Source organism: Telmatherina bonti, assembly GCF_933228915.1.
Source record: "Telmatherina bonti genome assembly, chromosome: 5".
In the NCBI taxonomy this organism is placed as follows: Eukaryota; Metazoa; Chordata; class Actinopteri; order Atheriniformes; family Telmatherinidae; genus Telmatherina; species Telmatherina bonti.
This window is the reverse complement of record NC_136623.1, coordinates 33,297,413-33,316,184: the sequence shown is the minus strand read 5'-3', so window position 1 is coordinate 33,316,184 and position 18,772 is coordinate 33,297,413. Positions and strand designations below refer to the sequence as shown.

General features: G+C 39.3%; 1 protein-coding gene across 8 annotated transcripts in view; it reads right to left on the bottom strand.

The window, feature by feature from the left end:
- rims2a (regulating synaptic membrane exocytosis 2a) overlaps positions 1-18,772 on the bottom strand; it is a gene marked incomplete at its 5' end in the record, with an annotated part of 160,154 nt that overhangs the window by 68,013 nt on the left and 73,369 nt on the right. For all 8 annotated transcript variants that reach the window (XM_079240332.1, XM_079240336.1, XM_079240334.1 and 5 more), the window contains 3 exons: positions 1,206-1,325; positions 2,648-2,859; positions 13,905-14,845. In XM_079240332.1, coding sequence (XP_079096458.1) covers positions 1,206-1,325; positions 2,648-2,859; positions 13,905-14,845 — 1,273 coding nt within the window. The remainder of the gene's footprint in view (positions 1-1,205; positions 1,326-2,647; positions 2,860-13,904; positions 14,846-18,772) is intronic.

The following is an 18,772-nucleotide window of genomic DNA, read 5'->3' as shown; positions in this document are numbered from 1 at the left end:
TAACCTATAAAAATGGTGCATGAGCACTGCAGTTCACAGAAGAAGAGAAATATTTTTTCTTTTTTTTTATTTTTTTTTTTTTATTAAAAGTGTCCCTTATGTCATGGCTTCTGCTTGAGCCCCAAAGGTACAAGTCCTCAATAAAAGCATTACAAGGAGAGGGTCGACGGTAAAAGTGAACATAAGGCTTTTTTTTAAGAAAAAAAAAGAAAAAGAAAACTAAATGTCTGTGGCTCCACTTTCCTCCCCAGGGACACACTCTGGTGTGGCTCTGTGGTTCTGCACGGCCGTGGGCTACAGCTGTACTGTACAGTCCTGAGCTGACGTACTCCACTGCGCTCAGCTTATATTGGCATCATACAAACAAAAATCCCTCTTAATGGCAGCTGAATGCCAACATACAAAGGAGCTTAGAGAAGTCTGCTAAATGAAATGGCTTTATGTAACAGGCAGGAGCGAGAGAGGGAGGCTTGCAGAGGAGATGAGAGAGAAAGATGGACAGCGAGGGCGAGGCTGGCAGCCTGACTGATGGACTGACTGGCTGCATTGCCGAGCTGCTTGGCTGCAGCTGCTGAGCGGACAGAAATGCACAGAAACATTGAGCAGACACAAACATGCCATTTCAGGATGTTTATTCAATCAGTAATGATTTTCCCCCATCTTGCTCTCTTGGTTCTCTTTCTTCATGGCAGGCTTTATTCAACAGTGCAAAGTGAAGCAGAACGTCCACAACAAGAAGGAAAAACACTCTGCTTTTAGAAGAGTAGAGGCTGCAACGCAACAGCAAGACGACTTCGATTTTTACTCAGAATATAAGCAATGTACTCTTGTAGAGCACTCAAAGCATAAAAGCATGTATATAAAAAGCCATATCAAGTAAATATTTACTTGACGACATATATGCAGATAACCAACAGAACACTGTCATGCCATAAGTTGATTTTATTTACTCTGAACAGCTGAGTGGACTTCATTAAGAAAAACTGGGCTTAACGCAGACATAAACACTACTCATTAATATTAATCAGAAATATAATCAAGTCTTCTCTTTAATATTATAGACTTTGAAATGAAAACCAATCGCATGACTGATGTTCTTTCCTGACAGGCTGTCATATGAAATCTACTATTAAATATGCCATCCGATGAGAACAGTGATGGCTATGTACTGTGTGTGAATCACAGTCATGTCATGAAAAACGTACCTTCAGACCAAGTAGAGCTCCTGAGTCTCGAGGCACACTTCCATCCTTCATGCGCTTGTTGAGCAATATACGCCCTATTAGACGATCCCCGTCTTTGGATGGCTGCCATGTCACAGGGTGCTACAAGGTCAGAGCAACAACACACCTTTTGTTTAACAACTCATCCACTTGAACTTGATCAGTTCAGACCAAAGCGAACAACTGTCTGTGGGGGGAAAAGGGGAGGTACAGTAATAATTTGCTTGGGGAGGAAAAGTTCACACAAACTCTGCTTTAAGGTTTGAATGGTACACTACATTGTTTTCAGATCAAGTACCGTTATATTTATATATTTTACTGACATTAGTGAAAAAATGTATTGATTAAAAATAGAAAATCTTAAGGTCAAAGTGGAGTTTGCCAAAAGTCTTAGTTCCACTTCCAGAGCTTGTGTAAACCTGCCGGTGTGAGGGTGGAGTGAGCTTCATGCAGCACCTCATGCAAAGAAAAGCAAGCGGCCCCAACACTCCTCCTCAATCCAGCTCTTCAAACAGGAACAGGAAGACCAGAGTTTTACTCTGATGCTTCACTGCACACAAATATACAACCACCATCAAGTGGAGTAGTAGTAGAGGCGAAAGCAGACAGCGAAAAAGGGGAATGAAGGGAAACCAATGATAAAACATCAAATGAAGGTTGACTATTGGGTGCCAGACCGAAAACCAACAAGGATGAAACACAGAAAATATTAAGTATAGCCACGAGACAAGGATGGGGGAGTGGGGGGGTTCACAGACAAAAAGAAGGGAAGGGAAGGGAAAAAAAGAAAAACAAATCTTTCCATTTTTATACAAAACAATTTAATCTTCCCTAATTCGTGTGCTTTTTGGGGGTTTTGCTATAGAAGTGAGTGGAAAGTTGGGCAGAGGTTTCTGTCTGGACTGGGTGTTGGGGGGAGGGGGGGGAGGGGGGGGTAAGGCAGTAAAAGTGAAAGGAGAGGGACCTGAGTAAAGGTGTTTCTACTGCGCTATACAGGACCACTGCAGAGCAAGAACACAATAAACGAAGGAAAACGAGCATGCAACTAGGAGAGACCCACATTCCTGTGTGCCATGACAAACAAAGAGGTTGTGTGTCAATGCTCTATTTTAAAACAACTACTGTAAAATGTGTAGCTTCTGTTGGGGGGGGAGCAAAACAGCAAGTACAGGTAGCAAGCAAAGAGAGTGTTCCTAAAAGACGTTTTCAGCAACACCGAGCAAGGTGGAGCCAAAAGTAACTGAACAAAAAGAAACCAAATCGCAAGAGAAATCAATTTATACAACTTAAAAAAAAAAAGAAATCCAAACAACAAACATCTCATCTGTTTACACTTAGTGACAGAAAGCAAACAAAAACTGAATGGGAAGGTCATAAATAATAATAATAATAGTCACAAAATGCAGGCTAAGTTGTCTCAGTACCTTCTCACTATGGCTATGCTCCTCGTTTAGGGTAGTGCTACTGCACGTATCAACTCCCGAGTCTTTAACCTGCGGTTCACACCATGCCAAGTCCTCTTCAAATGAGTGTCCCCCAAAGCGCACCATTTTCTTTTGCCTCTCAGATAAGGTGTGTGTCGGCTCGGACATAAATGCCTGCTCAATAGTTTTTCTTTTTCCCCTTTGACTGTCCCCTACAGGTGTGGGATAAAAACAGAAAGAAAAACAGAAAAAACAACATGCAAAGGTGTAAATAAAACAAAGGAAACATGAAATGACGAAAAAACTCGGGGAGACTGAGGGATGGGGGAGGAGAGAGACAGAGATGGGGGTAACGGGCAAGAGGTAGGGAGGGAGGGTCAGGGCAGGGCTCCACATGTCTCACCAAAGACATTGGGGAGGCCTCGCTGCTATGCCATGACGCATGGTCCCACCAATGGCCATCCAAATCTCCTGTAAGGTGGGGGGAGGGCGAGGGGGCGCACATACACGAGAGAGGACAGCGAAAGGGACAAGTGAGGACACCACAAACCACGCAATCACAGCCGCACATAATACATATACAGCACTAGACAAGACATCCAAATAGTCATCTGTGCACACAAATGCTCTCACATACTGCCCAGACTCTAAAGGAGATGGTCATGTGCAACTCTAAGATCCCTGTGGAGAAAGAAAGACGCAGCTCAGGCAGCAAAACAAGAACATCCTTCCTGTTTCACCTTCTCAACCTCATGGGAAGGAAAAGTCGGAGTCTGGAATTCATTATGGTGAGTTTTTCTAATGTGTCCCACTAGAGCATGTGAGGAAACAGACACAGTTTTCTTCCCCTGTTTGGAGCATTGTGATATTTGGGGAGAAATTCCAAACCTCAGCTGGCTCTGCTTTTTCAATCAATTTCAATATCATTAGGTTTGATTTACTATGAATTATGCTAGGATGCTTTATGGTAGCTATGAAGGCCGTTGAACTGCTGAACCAAGCCATAATTTCAGATCATAATGAAGAGTGAATGTGAACAATGACTGGGCACAAGGATCAACATTTCTTTTAAAAAGAAAGAAGTGATGCTGGGAAGCATAATGTGGTCCTAAATATGTAAATTCATGTCTTTTCTTTCTTCCCAGTGTTTTAAAGCAGCTATTAGCCATCCCATCTAAAACCTTAAGGGAACGGGAGGAAGGAAGCTTTTACTCACAGCAAAGGATTTAATGAGTGAAGCACTTGTTTTATTCATCATTTAATGGTTAAAACAAAATAGATAACATGTATCTATGTCTGACTGTTTTATGACAAGAAGGAACTTTACTGTCATCTTATGACAGGATGCTTCTAAACTAAAATGTAATCAAAGTGACATTTAACTGCAATCGTGTTGTTAAAAATGCCTCTTTTTTCATAAAAGATCTTTTCAAACAACAGTTTGCATTTGGTTAAAAACACAGTCAGCATGCTGCTATCTTATTCTACAGCCGCAGCATCTGTAGGAGGAAGCAGGCAGATCTATAATGTGTTTAACTCAGGATTCAGATTGCAACATTGCCTTAACAAACCTTAATCTAAAGTGCACCAGGGAGAGCTTTGAAAGATGAGGCTCTGATTACAACTTCTGCTGTAGTCTAAGTACACAATACAGCCAGACATCGACAGGCTGCAATGCAGGGTTTGTTTCTTCAAATTAGATGATATGGTAGAGACCAGTCAGTAGAGGAAATGAATCACAGTAACCATGTCTTTCACCAATGGTGACAAGGGTTCACAGCGAAAATCAATCAAGAGCAGATAATCTCATGAAATAAACATCAAATCAGCGTGAGTTTTTCATCTGTGGAAGCAACTGTGTCGTTAACAGAACTTGCCCTGTTCTCAGCACACAGAGCAGCAGGATGAATAGTACATTCAATTTGATTAAGAAGCTTAAATTTCCAAGCTAATTAAAAAGAGTGAAAAATATTGCATGTAGTGCTATAATTCTCAAAGGAGGGCTTTATAGAGTTGAAGAGGACCACAAGTTCAAATATGGAAAAATTACATGACTAAGTGTTCAGTAAATGAGCCAAATAGCACCGTCTGACAGCTCGGAAGTTCATCCTATTGGTCTGGAGACCTTAAGCTGTATAACCTGCTTTGCACTTACCATCCAATTAAGTGAAAATTTGCACTCTCTGTTAAAATGCGCTGGGATTATTATAAAATACAGATATGCTAACTGATGCCAACATTCAGCAATCAGTGGTCTGTTCCTTAAACATGTGCTGCTGATGAGAAACGTGTGCTGGCATGAAAGCATCAGTCAGAAATGTTTACTCCTCATGGACACGGATGCCTTGGTGATATTTGGTTTTTAGTCATTTCTGCATATTTTGTGAGGTGGAAAGTTTGTACAATTAATATCTCCTCCCTCAAAAACAGTTTTGATGTGTTTGAAGGGATTTCCTGCTGGAGTTGTGACTTGAAGTTTCCGCCATCCGTTTTGACATCACTGTGATAAAGTTTTTGTCAACTCTTCATTATTCCATCTACTTCTGCTACATAGTCCCCACCATAATATTTAATATCTTCTCTGGTTATTGTAGTGAAGCAGATCTTTACCTTATTTGAATGCCAAGCTGTACCTTTTTTTTTTTTATTTTGCACATATTTTCAGGTATGTTTTAAAGACAAATGTAGCTTTTAGAACCTCAAGCCACAGAAGGGTACTTGGGTCGTCTTTCATACCTTGAAAAACTAATAAATAGTAATCTTGGATTCTTTGCTTGTTTAAATTTGGCTCAAAGACATTTTATTTCTTGTGTAAAGCTGTTATCCTGATTCTCTAACCTACACTAAACTTTTCAGTGACTCCTGTCAAACAAACCTTTTCTTTATTGGCTCTGAGAAACTATAAGCTACAGGCATAATAATCACTAAAGGGAGGTTAAAATACTTTGACTTTATCAAGTTCCTTTGTGGGTGCATCTGCAAGAAGCAACCAGTAAAGGACTAATCCAAGGTTAGCCTTGGCATGACATTCTAACCGGTGTGCATGTACATGTACATCTGCAACCAGAACTATATGAAATATATTCTAAATATAGGGCCCAGGCACTGGAGAAGCCACATCAAATACTGCACTTGTGCAACCTTTTATACTGTAATTCACATTTACCACACTTCACTTTCTCTGCAAAGAGCTACACAACCTAATGGACCCATACGGGACCAGCCTCCCTTAAGCTTTATCTGGCTACAGATTCTTTCTAGGAGAAATCCGGAAACTCTGAACTTAAAGCAAAAAAAAAAAAAAAAAAAAAGATAGCCAGCATGTGCCTTTAAAAGTAAGACTTGGAAGGAATGTCAGATGGAATATGCAAGGTTGAAGAGATATAAAACACATCCATGGAAAAAGGGCAGTGTATAAAGATAGCATCACTTTGGATAAATATAGCCAGATGAGCCGGGACTGAACCACCAAGCTAACCCTTAATGGAAGATTTATTTCTACTCCTGAGACATAACTACCCATATTTGGCCAAAATTGTAAGTTTGATTAATCTATTTGACTGTTTAAGAAAACATCACTTGCAGCTCTAACTTATTTCTTTGTTGTAACAGGATCATTTGGAACCATAAGGGCACCTAAAGAGCACATCCTTCACAAGATAATGATGAGGAGCAGCACATTCTTTCTTCCTATTTACTGGCCATACTTTGCCTTTTAACCAAGTTTATAAAGTTTGGCTTCGAAGTTTAACAGTAGTCTTGCTTACATTCACAGAAAAATGGCAGCGATATCGCTTTGGGACTCACCTGAAGTGGGGAAGATATGGAATATCAACATTTTCCTATAACTTTCACTGTGCTTTGAAAAAAATTCCAAAGGTTACTTTTAAATCCTCCATCTTGCTCCCCTTGCCTTCAGCACTTGTTCCTACTGTTTCATTCTGCAGAAGTTAAATACCTCTTCTGTTTAGGAAACTAAGTTCTGGTCCTCTCGTCATTCAGATGGGGCTTTAATTACATGCCATTTCAGTATGATAGGACCAAGGAGAGGATTGGCATTGAGCCTAAATATCTTTTTTTAAATTTAAAAAAACAAATATGAAGAAAGAAAAAGCTTCTCAACAACATTTTCCACACTTGACGTTTTCTTGTGATTTAAATTTTGTGAAGATGCACAGACAAACTTTGCTCCTTATTTCTCCTTTTGCTATCACTGTCCATCCACCGGTCTCCGGGAGCACAAGAACTACTTGCTATACTTAGATATGTACTATAATAAAACATAGTGGCCGTCCCCAGACTGGCTTTAGCCTCTTTGGCCCTCTAACCTGCAGCTGGCAGTGGTGATTAACCCCTTTGCCTTTCAGCTGGTAATCTGTCAGCAGAATAACATCAGAGTATTATACAGCAGACTCTCCTGTGAGCAATCACTTGTGGTTACAACATTTCCAAACAGTTTTAGTCCTGTGTTAAGAAAGAAGATGCACATAATGCAAACTTTCTCAGATTTAGGAAGCTTGTGTTTATGTATCTGTTTTGGGTAAAGTGAATTTAGATGCCATCTAGCCTATACCAATGTTGTCTTGGTACGTTTTTCATTAGATCTAGAGTTGCACAAAAACTACATATCGCAGTAGAAAACCGATAATGGAAACACCTATATTTCGAAAAAAGTCTTAAATAAAAAGTTTTTATGCTCTCATGAGGTGGGTTTTCATACATTTTAATATAGAAACATATCACAAAAGTGTAATGGGAACACCTTTTTCACATACGTGTCCTCGGACATGATGTGGGGGGTCATGACCGGTTCATTTTCGGTAAAGACGATGCATTGTGGAACAAACAACACCGAATTTTAGAGTTTTAGAAAAGGAAATGTGGGAGAAAAGCTTAAAAAAGCCAAATCAAATTCTCTGCAGAAAGTAGAAAACCCCAAAATAATGCTACGTGGCTACCTTGCATGAGTCACGATCTTTGTATAATCTCCTTCCTTGAGTTTAATGTGCTAAATGCTGTTTAATGGAAACACCTGCAAATCGCCTTTATTGTTTATCAAAACTTGCAAATACCGCTTTTATTTTGTGGAAAAAATGTAATGGAAACCCAGCTAGTCACCGTTCCACTTGAACATTTTTCATCCTTGCCTCTTTCATCCTACTTTCAAAAACTCCCTCCCCATCCCACCTTAATGTTTCTCAAATGAGAAAAAAAAAAAAAAAAGAGTACATCCCTCAATTCTGGCATTTAAGAAAGTACAAACCCTCTCTTTCTCAGAAGCTTTATTAACAGTGGCACACACAACAGGGCACTGATCCCCAGCAAGGCTCTGTGTGGTTTTTCAGATAGCAGGAAACTCATCACAGCCATAAATTATGAGCATCAGCACTCTACGCCCAGCCCTGCCGTTTCGCCCAGGCTCAGAGGCCCCACAAAGTGCTGATTCAGTTCGAAGGCAGAGTGCAAGCTGTGGCGGAGTTCACCACCAGCAGGCTCTCCATCACTCTGACGGCTCAATAAAAACCAGTGTAAACTATTAATTGGATCATTAATTATTGATGCTGTTTTTACTACAATTCACGGGGTGAGAGTAGAAAAGCGGCAGGGGCGAAACAGTGTATATGTTTAAACAGAGCCACCATGCTAGCAAGGTGATACAGCATCATGTTAGAGATGTGAAGGCAGATCTTAAAACACTAACTTGTCTTTAGATAGGAGTTTAAAGGCTAAACTATTTACATAAACTGACAATAGTAAGCAATATTAAATTAAGACAGTTTTAATTCATTTTTTATTTTAATTTAAGCTTTAGCACGAATGTGCAGACCACAAACCCAGCAAACGGTGGAAAAACTGATCCTATAAGCTATTAATGAGGATGTAACTTAGGTTGTCAGTACACAATGTCCACCTGTCTGCTGTAGTTAGCCAGCCATCCTCTCCTTTTCTGTGTGTTCGGCACTATTATGAGACTGCATGTCAGGGGAATCAATAAAGAGGAAAACAGTAGGAGAGGACCATCACATTAAATCAGTCTCCAGTGCTCACAGACACAGGTCAGGCCCATTACAGCAGGCACACCCTTTCTTCTCCTGTTTCCTCTTCCCATGGCTTTCCATTCCCATCCTATCACGTCCTCCTTTTTTTCCTTAGAGGCCCCTGCAAGGCATTTGCCATTCAAGAGCATGACATACACCCAGCTTAGCCTGCTGTTACACACCTATCTCATGGTCCAATCAAGCTGAATGCACAAACCTCAAGGCGCTGACACGTACATACTGTATGACCAAAAGGTGCTTCTGTTTTACTGCTCCCCTGCGGCGGTCTCATGTGCACTTAAAATAGATGTTCTTTTGCTGCTGCTTGGATACATTTCATCCTGTATTTTGACTTACTGGTACATTGAAGATCACACTGAAGATATCAGCATTCTGGGATTCTTTTAATCATTTTCATGCATCTAAAATGTTTTTCAATTAACAACTGTGCCTTGTAACAAAATAATTAGTTCAAAGTTTTGCCTTCATAATGCCTTTGAGACATCAGCCGTGGCATGTCAGGGTTGAAGCATTCAGTAAATAGGTTTCATGTAGTAATTCAGACCATATAATGGATCACTAAAGTCACTGACTGTAAAGATTTTGAATGTGTCTTTAAATGGAAGCATCATTAATGGTATAATGGAAATGGCTTTCATTTGGATAAAAACTCGCCATGCTGCAGAGGATGGGCTCAGTGGAGTCTCTACACCCACAAATTTACCCATCAACAGGCTTCAGATCAAAGTCCAAAAGAACGTTATCCAAGTTTAAAGTTTCAGCTGCATCTCAGTGTCACCTGTTCAGAGCAAACATCTGGGGAAAGGAGGAACAACTACCTGAATCTAAGGAGAGACTCTGGGTTCACCCACTCTGAGCAACTCCTGCTGCTTTGTGTTGGTTCAAAAAACTCTGAGTATTTTTTACCAAGAGTTAGAAACCATTAAAAATTACTCATAGGATTCACCGTGGCAACCACTGATATAAAGCTACCAGTTATTTTACAAGGGCTGCATGGCAGCACTGGTTGGAGCTTGGGCTGAGGGGACGCTCAACAGGGGCCTTTCTGTGTGGAGTTTGCATGTTTTTGCAGGTACTCCACCTTCTTCCTATATCACAAATGCCTGAATATTAATTTGTCACTCTAAATTCTAGCGAATATTTGTTTGTCTTCTCTTTGTCTTGGTGCTGTGATGGACTGATGATCCGTCCAAGGAGCACCCTGCTGGGATAGGTTCCAGTTACCCCAGTGACCCTAAATTTGACTAAGTTGCAGAGAAAAACCATCACCCCTATGGAAATCATTATGCATTAATACAGATTATAAATCTATAGAATCATGCCGGTAATAGGGATGCACCAACCCACTTTTTGGGAGATCTGATCTGATACAGATATCGGAAATTTGAATATCTGCCAATACCAAATCTGTTTATGTGAATATTATTGTGACTGTGGTTATTATTGCTGTTATAACTGTGTAAGATTTCATTAGGTTGTTATAAATGACCCATCCTTTCTGAAGTTACCTCACCAATACAAATATAATAACATTACAGATCTAACAATTTCAACAAGTTTTATTTTGATTTGGTACATTTTACCTAAATACAACTATAAATGTGTGGTTTTGAGACAAATGTCTAATTTTTAGATCTTCAGATTTGTTATACTTAGATTTTAGTGTAAGAAAAATGTCACATTTTAACATTCAAGGCATTTATGTCTTTTAAAACATGTCCGAAGCATTTCTTCTAAGCATCTGCGCTGGCTTGACTAGTGTGGTATCGGGTATCGGTTGTGATACTTATCAGTACACTTTTATTAATACTAAGTACACACGCTTGGTATTGAGCCAATACCGATACTGATATTGGTATAGGTGCATCTCTAGCTGGTAATGTCCGAAAGCTGCTTTAGGTGTGAGGAAACTTTCTTTATAGTAAACCTACCAGCGAGTAGGTTTACTTTATGGAGTCAGTTACCATGGAAACAGATTCAGGTTAAGAATTTTACTTTTCCTCCTGAAACAGAAAATCCTGCTTTTCTGTCAATTCAGGATTAACATACTCAGAGTTTCAACAGAACCAGCTTTGTGGAACAGGCCCCAGGTCTCATGGTCTGATTCTTGCTGAGAAACGCCCTCTGAGAGAGGCCACGCTAAATCAACCCCTGCATCTGTGCACTGTAGTTAACGGAAAGAAGCTTTTGTTGATGCACCTGAGCATGTTCCACTATGCCAAGTCTGAATGTCTGCCATGAAAAATGTGTGTAACCTCACATTTACTGCAGTCCAAGCAGTCTTTTCAGTTTTCCACATTGGAAATAATCTAAAGATAAATAGTTATCTTTAGATTATAGGCCCACTATACAATCAGCCAACCTGACGCCACATGAGATTGTTGGGGAGCAATGGGAGTCTTAAGGGTTTCTTATTCAAGCCCGTTGAGTCAGTCTTTAAAGCTGCCACACAAAAAATGGCTTCATCTCTGAAAAATGTAAAATATGAATAGTTTTTTTTTTTTTTTTAACACTTATTCTCTGGTTAACTATAAATATTCAGATGTTATTTATTAGTTTGGATGTTGTCATGAAACCTGCAGCATGGGCTCCAGCATCTGGTTAACTGTTTTAAGATGTTTAGACTGGTCAAGGTGGTTCTAAGAAAACCATTCTGAGAAAATTTCAGCTTTACCTGAGTATCAATACATCATTAGAGTTTTACATTAATACTTTGCTGTGTGAAGGCTTTATTTTAATAAGCAGAAATTGTTTATATTAAAGCACTTTGTGTTGCTGGTAGCAAAATAAAAGGTGCTTTATAAATAAAGTTTGAAGTTTTACATGTAAATAATATATATATTGCATGCATATTGCATGTTTGAACATGCAGTTCATCTAATGTTATCAAAACTCTACATAGAATCACATGTCCCAAAACTTTTATAGGATGTATTTAAATCTACACTACAATAAATCTTTGTAAAGTATTTTTCAGACAACCTACAACAAATGACCCCTGTAATAATGTGGTATGAATAATTAGCTATCTGAGGATAATCAATACATTTGGGAAGCTATAATAATTCAGGCCAATAGTTGAAGTTTTTTCTTCTCATCCTACATCAGTTGATCTGTGGAGAATACACACACACACATCAGAAACTATGAGCCTCAAAATAGCCTATTTCCCTCCCATGGTTACCTGTAAACGTGGAAACTCCCTCATCAATAATGTATTACTGATGCCAAGCTGCTTCACTTACTGTAGAGAATAGTTACATAACAAAGCTGACCAAATTAATCCTCTGGCTTTCCTTTAGAATAAACAGTTGTGCTTTGTGCATGGCACTGTGTTCCTGTAACACAGACAAGAGCAAACCGAGGTACTTTTCATTGTCTTTGTTTGGTCCTGCTGTTTATCTACAGCCAACTGCGCCTCCAACTTCTACTGTGTCCTGCTTTTAACAATCCGCAAGTAAAGGTTGACTTAATTACAGGCTTGACAACAAAATCAATTTGTAATTACGACAACATCAGCCATGTGGAGCAGTCAAGAATCTAACCACCTCTAAAAAACTATTTTTACGTTGATTTTATGCAAAATGCTATTTAATTCTGTTACTCTGACCATTGCCTATCTGTGTGTGTGTGTTTCTGTCTAGATAAAAGACGTTTACCTGGGTTGGGTAACCTTGCCCTGTGCCCTGAATGTTTTCTATGTCTCCCTGTTCCAACACACCAGATTCAAATGAATGAATCACTGTGCAGATCTTAATATGCTGCTGGAGCTGTTTGATTTGAATCAGGTGTGCTGGAGCAGGTATACATGGAAAACCTGCAGGATTCCAGCTCTCTAGGACCAATGATCAGACTGTAAATTAGGTTTTCCTGCTGTAAGGTAAACTATAGTGATCTTGGCTCACATAGGATGGAATCATCCTCACTTAAATGATTCGTAGAGCTAATTTAAAAAGTTTAAATCAGCACATGCAATTAAAGCCCCCATAAATTCCTCTATATATGGGCCAAGAAATTCAGAGCAGATCAGTCTTTTTTGTCTTTTATCCCCAAACATGAGCAGCTCCCTTCCTGAGTTGACTGAATCATGATTATATTGTCACTTAGTAATAAGCTATTTTACAAGGATTTATAGCATAGTAATACAACAATATGTGAGGAGTTATATCAGAGCAGATCACTGGGCAGCAGGAACACATATAATCACCCTCTGCTTTTTTATTATCTTTAATAATTATTGAGCATAAGAAATGGGATAAAACAATCATCAAAAAGATATAAAAGTAATTAATTAATGCCGACAACAGTGAAAGGAGTAAAACCTGAGAGCTGCGATGCAACATTCATTAAAATCTACAGCCACAAAAAATAAACATCCATTGTTACTGTCATCAAGCTGATCACCATTCAAAGCATCATCACCATTCACACAACATATCCAGTAGGCTGATGAGTGTGCAAGTCTCCTCCTTAAAGCCACAGGAGCTGTCAGAGTGGATTCATTAATGAACAGAAAATGTAGTTTTGCACAAACATAAGGCTCATCATTATCAGTTTTTTTTTTCTTGAAAGTGGGCCTTTCAAAGTCAAATATATATATATATATATATATATATATATATATATATATATATATATATATATATATATATATATACACCAAACTATATATGTTCAGGTCTAAATGAATGAATAAATAGACAACCTTGAACCTTAAAAAACTAAAAAAATTTCTTTCCATTTAATTATTTTTTATTTAATATTTTAGATGCAGTTTGCTATATTTTGAAATTAAATATTAATATATATTAATGTTTGTATAGTCTTTTTTACTGACAGAAAAAAAGCTGAAAATAATGAGCCATAAACATAAAAAGTACATACTGACACACTAAAACACACACACACACGCACACACATACACACACACATAACAATCATATAGTGGGAAATCTGAAAGTTATATAGAATCTGAGTAAAGAGCATCATCAGGAATAAAAACTGAAACCAAACAACAACATTGATTACATTATAATTTAATTAAACTTCTTTTAAGAAAGATTAACTGAGAGTAAAACTACTTTGGGATGATGTCACTGTGCAAACAAGCATCTGAGAAGCCGTTACTTGTGTAACAGGCTAACAAAATCATCTGTACAGAGTGTAAACAGCAGCTGGGGTGGTGTGTTAGCGCCTACCTTTTTCACTGACCGACTCACTCTCTATCTCCACATCCTCGCAGCTTGTGTACTCCGGTGTGGTGGCCAGCTCCTCTTCTGAGCTGCTCAGTGACACCTGCCTCATCTTCCCTCCCTTTTTGGTTTTGTGGGGTTTTGGGGGTGGGGGCCGCACTGACTCTGACTGGTCAGAACTAAGAGAGTCATTCCTTAACATACTCTCCATTTTCTCCCTCTTGGTCTTCCGGACAGCTGAGTTGGGGTCCAAGTGGTGTTGCTGCCTTCTCATGGGATCTCCAAGGTCTCCTCTTCGCAGATCACCCGACCGGTCCCCTAGCACAGGGCTATGGCGTGGCGTAGGGGGGCTGTGGTTGGAGCTTCTGTGGCTTCCAAGGCCAGGACCCATTGGTCCTGGGGAGGAACGATCAACAGAATATGAGCGCTGTCCCATCATTGGCGGCCGGCGCTCAGTGAGATGTTGACGGGACAGCCGGATGGGGCCAGGGTCATCCTGCTCTGTGTAGGCCAAAGAGACGTCACTGTGACGACGCTCGTGCCTGAAGCGGCCTACTTCAGCATGCATCCTCATCTGCTCCTCGTAAGGCTGAGGCTTAACAGGATAGCGGGCCAGATTGGGGTCACTGCGGTACCGTGCCTGAAACTCCTCTTGGCGCTGTCGCTGCAGGTCATACTCGCTGGGTGGTCCATCAAACTCTTGGTCAAGTGGGTATTCCTGGGAGTGCCATCGACCAGGCCCCCGCCGGTCCCTGTAGCCCATCCGTGCTGCATCTACATCTGGATACATGTGTGGGCCCCGTGGAGCCCGCCGTGGGTCCCTATCTCCATAATCAGACGGTGATCTGGGCATGCCGCCGTCTGTCGGGGCATACTGTGGGTGGTCACCCCCCTCCCTTTGGTCGTATTGTTGGTTTGGATCCCTGGATGCAGATGGGCTTCGTTTGCTGTAAGTCAAAGAAAGAGAAACAAAAGCGAAGAGTTCATGGGTGAGTCCAGTTTACACCAGTATACACACCAGCTCACATATTTCACACCCTGTTTGATTATTTAATCAGAACCTTCTTCACACTGACCACAGCTTATCTGTTTGATTCTTTCAAAACAATCATTAATTATCATTTTGACAGCATCTGATTAAATGTTGACAAAAGTGCTTAGATTGATTATAAATGACCGGATTAACAGGAGATGAACAATTCAACCTGATCTGACTTCACTGCATCCCCTGTGTACTTGCAAGTGCAGCAGGAGAGAAAGATGAGCAAACAAACCGCTCAACAACCGAAGTGCATTGATAAATAACAGTCACTGGTTGCATTTGTCTGCCCAGTATGATGGATTTGTCGCAATGTATAAAGAAATGAATAACCTGTCTGACTCCATGAGATGTTAGCCATTTAATTTTCCATTTCTGACTGCCAACGTATCTAATTATGGAGATAATTTGACATGGATAACATGGTGTAACTTGACATCATTTTTATCTTTATTAACCCCTCCAACTGGTCATGGCTGATTTTCTGGTCCTAGTTTTTCACACTTATATGCTGACAATGGGGGGATGAATCAAAGTAAGGATTCATTGCAACCAGTTGGTTTACTTGCCTATGTAAATATTTTCATTATTTGGCTGGAACACAGTTATTAGACACTGGACTACTGGGATGCCACAGACTTGACTCCATCTTTAAAAGTGCCTTGATGTGACTTGAAAATTGATATATAACTAGAAACCTAATTGAATTTCATTGAAAAAGGTCAAAAGTGATTTTTAATGGTCGTAATTTAGTAGAATGAAAGTATCTTCAGATATATTCCTACAATATATATGCAAAACTAAAACTAGCATATTGTTACAATCAGCAGCCTCATTTAGGTAAAATGAGCTTTCGGTCATTTTATCATTGTGTGCTTGTCAGAGATGAAAACAGCCAGGAAGTGGATGAAAAGCCCGGAGGAGGCTAACTGTGCATTAATGCATTTATTTCTTTGTTCAGAATTAATTATTCATAAGCCACTTTTCCCCTACATTTCTCTCCCTTTTTCTTCCAAAGTAATAATGACATTTTGGTAAGGAAAAGGCTCTGTGAAGCATCCCCTTAATTTTGTACATGACAACTTTCCATAAATTTCAATGGGCTTCATAAATCACTGCTGCCAGACTGGCTCGCTAGCCAAGGTAAGGACTTCTTGCATGTGATTGGCTGGTTTGCTGAAGAGGACAAAGGAGGTTTGGCCCTCGCCGGATGCGTCACAGACCATTGGGGTTAGGCTGAGCATAATGGATGTGCAACACAATAGATATAATCACTGTACAGAAACATGTTGGCAAAGATGTTTTTGTGTCTTCTGTTGAATTTATACGTTAAACACTGAATAATCTCAGTAAAGTGAAGTGTCAGCTCTACGGAGCGATAAAATGATGGATGGTTACTGTGTACAAGCTCATGAGCTGCTGTGCATTATAAATATGGACTGCTAAAATAGGGTAGAAGTCGAGCCTTTGTGCAGGACAAAATGTTCTTTCCAAAACATTGGCACTGAAATGAAAGCTTCACTTCTAACAAGAACAACACAAGAAGAATAGAGATATACAAATTGTGTTACTTGTGATATTGAACATAAATGGTAATATTTGCCCTTAAATGTTGAATAGCCAGCAATGAGCAAACTTTAACAACATTATCATAATCCCAAGCTGTCCTAACAGTTATGCAAGTTTCATATACAGAATCAATCAAAAATACTTGTTATCCTGTATGGAGAAAATAATTTATTTTTTTTTATTAAAATGATGTGAGAACATAATTAGTTAAAATAATTTTGACATAAGTGTTATCAAATTTTACATGAAAAAAAAATTATAAAGAGGTGTAGAGGTGGACAACGGAGTTAAACAACAATCCTGTCACAATATGTTGTGTAAAGTGTAGAGTCACACGGATCGTCACCGATTTGTTGCAGACTGTGTAAAATGATATGACATTCACTTGTAGACTGATTTCCAAACCATTTGACTGTAACCACCTTGGTTGTTTGAGAAAAGCTGTTAAAAACAGTTAGATCTGAACCAAAAGCCCAAACACTAAACACTAAACACAAAGCAGACAGGTAAAACTACAAAACTCTGACTGCCCCAACCTAAAACACATCCACTGAGTAGTGTCCTGGATATAAGACCTTAAGATTTTCCACCCACTGCCATTTCATACTTTCTTCTACTGGTCAAAAGTGGCCAAAAACACTTAAATATCCTTTGTATATATTAAAATAGGGAATATTACTTTGAAATCATGAATAATCATGAATAAATCTGTTTGTAATGTGGAAAGCTAGTTAGAATAAACAACACAGAGCAGTTTTGTGCAGCTGTTGGTTCATTGCTAATGTATCTACTAGGCCCATCTTGTCTTGTTTGTCCACTCGACGCTTCCTGTCAGCTTGTTTCAGTCCCAACAAAACCATCCTGTAAAAAATTTTTCCAACAGGGAAATGAGTGTTTGCTTCCTCTGCAAGTCTTGTTCATCTTGGTTAACTGCAGAAAATCATTACACAAGGTGTTAAATATGTTCTCTGTTAACTACCATGCTCTCTGGTGACAACAGAAAACAGCTGAGCGTGGCTTCATGGCCACGTGTAAAACACCTGAGTTGGTTCACAAAGGAAAGCAGCAGTTGCTCCTCTTAAGAAGCACAAAACCTGGCAAGGACACAGGTTAGGAACTAGTAGCATTAATATGACTCCAGTCTGTCATTTCTCTGTTTTCTTCTCCATTTTCATCATTATTTACTTTTTACTTCACTGCCACCTTGTCATGGTGACAAGTGGGCGTTAGCTACACAGTCAGCGTTAGAAAGTACACAGTTTATTGTCACAGACTACAAACTCACGGTTGTTTTTGTCACATGCCATGATTCTACCCAGCACTTAATAATTGTTATTGTCTCACAATGTTAAAGCTTTGATAGCCAGATTTAAGTTTAAAACAGCCCAAGTAATATTAAAACAAATGACATTTGCTTCCAAAAAATTTAAATTGAATTTAAAAAAGGAACGTTTCAAAGCAACTTCAAACTTGTTTTAGTGTCAAGGGTAAAATAATGGAACAACTTAACGGATCAGTTAAAGGAAAGTAAAAAATAAATATGCCAGTTTAAGAAAAGGTATAAAATGCAAATATTAAATAAACATAAGCTTGAAGAACAGCAGTTTAACAAAGAATAATGATGCTTATGTGACAGCATTGGAAGCCAGAAAGATTTTGTGAAAAACTTTACTTTTTTATTCTTTTTGCTGTGAAGTGGGATATTTGAGAAGTGCAATGGAGTTGGAGCATTACAACATATGGTAGAAATAGGGTAGGACTACATAAGTTTATTCTTCTGCCTATTTCTTTTCAGACATGAAATGTGAAGATGTAAATATTGTAAATAAAAGAACATGTTTGAAGTAAACCACTTAGTCCAGTTAAGGATCACAGGGAAGCTGAAACGTATCTCAGCAAACACTGGGTGAGAGGATAGGTCACCAGTCCATCACAGGGCAACACAGAGAGATTAACAACCACTCACACTCACACCGAGGGACAATTTACAGTAACCAGTTAACCTAACATGCATGTCTTTGGATGGTGGGAGGAAGCTGGAGTACCCAGAGAGAACCCAAACATACACAGGGAGAACCTGCAAACTCCACACAGAATCAAGCTCCTCCCAGTCGCGTCTCAAACCAGTGACCTCCTCGCAGTGAGGCCACAGTAACCACTACACCACCATGCCACCTTGAAATGAAAAGAATGAAATAGTAAAACTAAAGTGCATTTTATGTGAGAGAAAAGGTTTTATTTTAAAGTCTGTTTTAAGACTGGGCTG